Here is a 6,729-nt window from a genome sequence, read left to right as displayed (position 1 = left end):
TTGGCATAGACCATCTAAGGGACACTTTGTGTAAGATGTAATATGTGTTAACATTCGACTATTGAGAGAGTCAGTTAATAATTCCATAAAACAAGAGTTATTACTCCGTCCAAGGGCTATGTGAGTTGAGTGTAGTTCTCCAATTCAGCCTGTGAGACCATAATTGAGTGTAGTTAACATTCGACTATTGAGAGAGTCAGTTAATAATTCCATAAAACAAGAGTTATTACTCCGTCCAAGGGCTATGTGAGTTGAGTGTAGTTCTCCAATTCAGCCTGTGAGACCATAATTTTTCCCTTGTAGTAGGCCCAAAGTGAAATGAATAAATCATATTATTATTCATAAATACAAATGTGTTTGCACAAATTGCCACACCTTGGGTTCCATGACTGAAGTGCACGCTTTCCATAAGCATTTAGTAACGTGTTACTGTGAGAGGTCTCACAGCCCCTTAAAATATTTTTTGCGATCTGCCCAACCTACTCAATGTCCTTACTGGAAAAAACTTATGCTTGCCTGATGTGTGTACAAATGATCAAAACTGCTGGCAGGGTATGACAATACGACAGTCCAGTGGATATCTCCATAAACGCAAATCAAAGGGCCTATGTGATGCCATATCCACACATCAGAAAGCATACGCCACCACCACTATGATGATAAGTAGACAACTGTTACGTGATTGCCCAGCACAGGATCCTTTTCTCAATTTTTACAGATCTGATTTGACCCTGAGCAATATATTGTGACTGCCATCTTGGTCGTCACTCTCATTGTCTTCCTTTTCAAATGGCAGGATTAGGTTAAGTGTAAAGGCCGTGAAACCCCCTACTGAGAAGCCATTGGATATAAATAATACAATTGCATCTCGAAAGCCTGCCAATAATGACAAACTGTCAGAATCTAACAAAAACTTGAAACTTGCACAAGAATTTTACTTGAAGAAGCAGTTCTGTGTGCAGGATTTACCTTTACAATAAGAAACATGATACTAAAATGCATGTATTATTATGTGTACTGTAGTATGTATGTATATATTATGTATGCATGTATATATGTTGAGTACACAGATACATATATGCTGAGTACACAGATACATGACCCCCCCCCCCCAAAGAGCGAAAGAGAGAGAGAGAGAGAGAGAGAGAGACCTCTGTATCCCGGACTCCAGTTAGGGTTCACAGGCCAAAAATTTCCCTCATTGGGATAGCTGGTTTGTCCTACGATATTCACCCAAGCAGGCACTAGATTCACACCAAGGCCCATGCCCAGTGCTAGGGTAGCAATGAAGCGATTCCTTCGTGTTAAACCCTCTCTTGAATTCAGCACATGTATGCCTGATACCACCACGCTTGCAACTAGACAAGCTGTTAGAGCACCCAGAATGCAGTTGGGAATTGAGATAAATATGGCAGCAAACTTGGCAAAGACTCCCAGCAGAAAGAGCCAAAAACAGCAAGCATATCCTGCTCTGCGAGACGCGCAGCGTGACAGCGAGATCACTCCATTGTTCTGAGAGTAAGTTGTCAATGGTATGCATGTCCCTAGAGCAGCCCAGAATGCATTGAGCCCATCAGCTAGCAATGCACCTTGTATTGATCTCTCGTACTCGGATCCTGTCAGAACAAGCCCATTGGGTTGTCATCCACTTGGCATGCCTATGAGGTGACATTGTGTGAATGAACTGGAAACCCATGCCGGTTAACATGAGGTCCGTGTGTGAATGATAAAGAAAAAGCATGTGAAATACCATAAGGTGGCAGGCCACTCGCTTCAGTTGTCGCGGTAACATCACCAATACACTCTGTAGCAGCCACTATGGAAGCAACAAGCAATGGCAACACAGCAGGTGCATAGAATTTCAGGGGGAACCTGTGAGTCCACAGGAAGGTTGCCCAGTCTGCAGAAGCAATTTGCTTCCCTGTTATGTAACTGCAATTTCAAACAATCAAGTTATCTCTAGTTTGTAATGTAAATTTCCTTTCTTCAAACAGGAGAACACATGAGCTAGTTAACTTAAGTTCTGAATACCTGAAAGACTCGCAAATGAATCCCGAGCAAACTGCGGCAGCACATGTTGGCTGAGTGCAAATAGTACTGTTGGGATACTGTGACGTGGGTGTTCCAGTTACTTGATTTGTAGTATTGTTGTAATACACACCCTGCAAGCATTTTTTTGAAGACATGATAAGGATGTGTTCACGTTTTAATGTTTGCCGATACTATCAAGCAAGAAAATTTCATCTTAGTGGAGGTGCATTCAATGATAAGCAAATGGTTGTGGCCAAATCTTGCAGAATGGTTCATGATAAGCTACCTCTAATAATGATATTTTGGACCTGAAAACAGGCATGAGGCATTCTTACCAGAGGAAGAACATCATAGCAAACTGGTGCCCCACATACCGGGGCTGCACAGTTCTCAGTGCAATCAGTGGCATGTGTTACTGCCGCGACTAATAGGGAGACCACCAAGGCTAAAATAACCTGCTCATGATCACACGCAGAAGAATATTAAAAACGATACCTTTGATGTAATCAAGCTAACCATTTATGTTTGCATAGAGTCACAAACTTGTGGATGTTCTGTTACCAAAGTAATCAATCTGGCAAGAGGGTTGCTTGCTTAAAGATTCTATCATACCTGTGTATTCTTCATAAACGGTGACCCAAAAAGCTCAATTACGATGAAAGATACAAAAACCACAAAGCCAAGTCCTAAATAATATCGATGCCCAAATGGCAACACTACGTCCCCATTTCCAGTGCACGGTACCTTTGTGGTCAACACCTGCACACACACAAAAACAAGGCATCAAGCCCTCTCTCTATCTCTCTCTCTCTCACACACACACACACACACACACACACTTATTTCACATTCATTAAAAAAGTATTTACTTCTGCACCCCAAAAAGCCCTACTCAAGACTCAAGTATCATGAAATTTACCTGGCTGGCACAATATTGACCTCCGCCCCAAAGCTCAAACCCTGTAGCCACGAGAGAAACTCCGACCAGAATTAGACACGTTCCAGTCACAACTGGAGGAAAAATTCGGCGTACAGATTTTGGAGAGAGGAATGAAAGTGCAGTTTGAAACCAGCACACCACAAGCACCTGATTAGCAAGCAAGCTTCTTAGATTTGACCCTCAAAGCATCCTTTGTGTGGAAAAAGAGGATATGAACAAGCTCAAACTCCTACCATGCTAAATCTGCTATGTATAACATCTCACGCCTCCACACACACACACATGCGCGCACGCGCACATGCACACGCAAACTCACAGTTCCAAGGATGGCACCATATGCCTCCTCCCCTGTGTAGCATTGTCCCTCAAGGGGTCCTGTGCATTGCTGGCACGATCCATTGACTTGACAAGGGGAACCATTGCATGAGCACGCTTGTAAGCTAGTAAGGACATGTTGAGCTGTTCATAATCATGAAAAGTAGCTTCTAAGATGCTGCACTTAAATGTATTTATCTTAGAGGACTTGGATTTATTTAGTATAAGATTATGTGTGCACTATGTATACATGTCTGCAAGTCGAAAAACAATGTTTAGACCTAATGATATAGGGAGCTTACCAACAGGTATATAGGCAAAAGAGATACCCATCACAGATAACAGGCCTGACCCTGCACATGACAATATACTGTATGAAACACGCCCCTTTCATACCTCTCTTAACATTTCCAAGTGCATACATTCCTCCATCTACGAAATTTTCTAGAAAGAATGGATTTAGCAAACGACCTCATGCTAGCCGCTTACCTATTACGTAATTGGTGTAGGGTATTTTGATCTGATAAACCTGGATGAAAGATGCAAGGGAGGTTACAATCAAAGCTGCTGATACCAGGTCTGTGACAAATAAACCAGCCACGTTAATCACGCAATTACGCCCGCAATGTCCCTTAATCACACACGCACTCGGCGGTTGGGGATGGAGAGAGAGAGATTACAAGGTTCTGTCTTTGGACTGGAGAAGTTAGCCGAACCGGCTATGATAACAGGTGCAGTAATGATGCCACCCACCTGCAACACGCAAACCCAAACCATATAATGACCCTTTTCTCTTCAACCAAATAATTCCATCTTCATGACAACTGAAATACATGGCGACAAGCGTAATGGAATATATGATGATGCACTAAAAAATCTGAAGCGAGTTTTACCGAAGACCGCATACATTGAGGAGATGACGGGAGCCTGAAGCAAGGCATAGAGAAGAGCGCATACGTTGATGAAATGAGAAGTGAGACGGGACGGCACTTTACCATAGCCAGAGCATGCTGGAGGCCCATGACGAGGGCCAAGAAGAGGGGTATTTTCTCGTCTTTAGAGTAGAAAGGGGGCAGCTTCGTGTAGCCATGGAAAGGGGCGCGCGGCATGCACAGGAAGCCCCAGTTGTAGTCACCGAACACCTTGCTACGCCATGTACCAGGGCTCTTCTCCATGGATCTGAGAGGAGAGGAGAGCTCCATGCTCTCCGTGGCCATTCTTGGAGGAAACCTAAAGCTGCAAAGCTGACGCCGCCGCAACAGTTCCGTCGCCCAGCAAATCCGACAACAGCGCCGGTCGACAACGGTTCGTTCGAGGAGCCAATCGTCCGAGAGTTCCGAGCTCCTACGGCCGCCCTAACAGTCTCGACTCTCTCACACAGCAATACATAATATGGCGGGAGATCATGCAGTACACTTTGACTTATAGCTTGCCATGCAGGCTGTCGCCGCTAGGACGACCTTTTCAAACCCATTTTCTTCTACAGATATGAAACCGTCAACTTTTCACTTTTGCCATCATCCATGATTTGGTCTCCGTCACCAAATGTTGCTACTATCACAAATCACGAGAGAACGGGACCTTTCAAACGACGTCTAAATGCCCCACATGGCACCAGGCAGGCTTGCTTTTCGACGGGCATCATGCGGCATGCCCGTTTTTAGGCTTTCTGGCCGTAAAAAATAGCCATTTTTTAAAAGGCCGTAAAAAAATAAGAAGTGTGAAAAACAGGCAGTACTCATCATTTTGAAAGGTGACCCGGCCCGTCAAAAATCATCCTTGCATGGCACTCACGTTCGAGGAAAAAAAACCTTCAGTCTATTGTGTGAGGTATTTTCTAAGGCTAAGATTGAACACAACTTGTTGGAATTCTGGCTTGCCTTGAAAGTGAATGGGTGAGATTTATGAAAAAAACAAGTTTTAAAACAAATTGATGTGTACATTTTTTTGAAAAGAAAACCACCAAGTCCTTATTTTGACTTATTGGGAAAAATGTTTTAATTTTCAGTTCTACCTTCCCAAAGTCCTTATATTCATGTCATAAGGGTAGCTTTAGGGCCCGTTCTTGCAAGTTGGCTGGTTCCTTGTGAAGTCACTAACACAACTTGTTCTTATGAGGGTGTATTACAAGCAGCCAATAAGGATTCTACAACTAGAGACCCACATATTTACACATTCAAGAATATGGTGACCCCTTGTGAGGTCACCACTCTCATGCATTAATGTTACGTAAGAAGGGACTAAGGAGGATCTATATTAAATGGCCTATAATTGATAAATCAATAATATAATAGGTTAAACACCTACATAGGGGCTTTTGGAGTGAGTGTATCCACCACATCCACTGCACAACACTTATATAGCGAGGCTAATGTTTACATATTTAGATGAGATGTTCTACACTATCATATAGGTGGTACCAGCTTCTCTCACCATCTACCTAATTATCACCTTCACTCAAGCATCCCCATCTTACTTTTACATTGGCTCTAAATAGTTTGATTCACATAGAGTAATTCTCAAATCTTAAAAAGTCTTTCACCTCTGGACTGGGTGTATACATGAATATTTGGCAAATAATAGACTCAAAATAGTTGCATGCCATAAAAAGGTTTGACTTATTATCTAAATTACATCTAATTTGAACAAAATATAAATGAGACAATTTTAAAATTTAGGTGAATTGAATTTGAATATTAAAACATCTCAAAATCTTTCATATTATAGTTAGTCCAGAATTTATACTTTTAAACTAATTGCTTACATTATACAACAATAAAAAATTTTCATTAACATTGACATTGCTAGTAGAAGCTAATTGAATCTACATTGTACTCCAAGGCTTTTGTGTGTAAATTTATTTTTTTAAAGCCAATGTCAACTTGATTATAGTTAAGGGGCATAAATATAAATGCTATTCTTTAAGCATCCACATGTTTCTAATGCTATTCTTGGAATATGCATGTGGATCCTAAAAAAGATACTTGATTTAAAAATCTTACAAGTTATAAATTCATGAAGGCTCATTTTTGGATCCCTCTTTGAAGGTATAGCTTACACCACATAACCATGTACAAGATAAATTTGCACTGTATTTTCTTTTGTATAAATTTTTTACATGTTGCGTTGGGCTTCATTGGTTATCACAAATTTACACTTATTTTGTTTTTTATATTTTTACATGTTGGGATTAGCGCTATCTCTAGTTTTTAACCTATAATTATTCTTAACTACATGGTAGTGTAAACCCATTTCCCAACTAACCACTTTTTCATTAAAAAATGCTTTGTTGGGTGCTTCATTGGTTATCGCAGACTATAGTCACTTTTATTTAGTCATTTTTTAAATGAATAACAAAAGTGTCATTATCAACCATTACAAGTTACATAAAAAAGTGAATAACGCCTTTCATTAACATAATTAAAGGCATCCAAGAAGATAAT

The 6,729-nt window shown here is 40.9% G+C and overlaps 1 protein-coding gene across 2 annotated transcripts; it reads right to left on the bottom strand.

Moving 5' to 3' along the window:
• Window positions 1-314: 314 nt before the first annotated feature.
• On the bottom strand, window positions 315-4,672 carry LOC147621724 (uric acid-xanthine permease-like). Of its 2 annotated transcripts, none has more exons than XM_086822759.1 (12): window positions 4,282-4,672; window positions 3,967-4,039; window positions 3,776-3,865; window positions 3,589-3,639; window positions 3,288-3,430; window positions 2,951-3,118; window positions 2,644-2,790; window positions 2,367-2,486; window positions 2,032-2,162; window positions 1,751-1,932; window positions 1,152-1,616; window positions 315-876 (listed from the first exon to the last, which is right to left on the bottom strand). In XM_086822759.1, the coding sequence occupies exons 1-12, from the start codon at window positions 4,501-4,503 to the stop codon at window positions 713-715; spliced, it is 1,956 nt and encodes a 651-aa protein (XP_086678885.1). In that variant the 5' UTR covers window positions 4,504-4,672; the 3' UTR covers window positions 315-712. The 2 variants fall into 2 exon arrangements, with proteins under 2 accessions (XP_086678885.1, XP_086678886.1); XM_086822760.1 differs by having other exon boundaries at window positions 4,194-4,416.
• Between the last annotated feature and the right edge of the window lie 2,057 nt (window positions 4,673-6,729).

This window comes from Cibotium barometz, chromosome 29, assembly GCF_041138505.1.
Source record: "Cibotium barometz isolate CiBa-2024 chromosome 29, ASM4113850v1, whole genome shotgun sequence".
NCBI classification, from domain to species: Eukaryota; Viridiplantae; Streptophyta; class Polypodiopsida; order Cyatheales; family Cibotiaceae; genus Cibotium; species Cibotium barometz.
This window is presented reverse-complemented; position numbering and strand designations above follow the sequence as displayed.

Bases quoted from the DNA above. Each gene is read 5' to 3' on its own strand.
- LOC147621724 (XM_086822759.1), bottom strand. From the start codon at position 4,503: ATGGCCACGGAGAGCATGGAGCTCTCCTCTCCTCTCAGATCCATGGAG. The intron at 3,119-3,287 runs GTGAGTTTGCGT...CTTGCTAATCAG, and splicing joins ATGGTGCCATCCTTGGAACT to GTGCTTGTGGTGTGCTGGTT. The intron at 2,791-2,950 runs GTAAATTTCATG...GTGTGTGTGCAG, and splicing joins GTCAATATTGTGCCAGCCAG to GTGTTGACCACAAAGGTACC.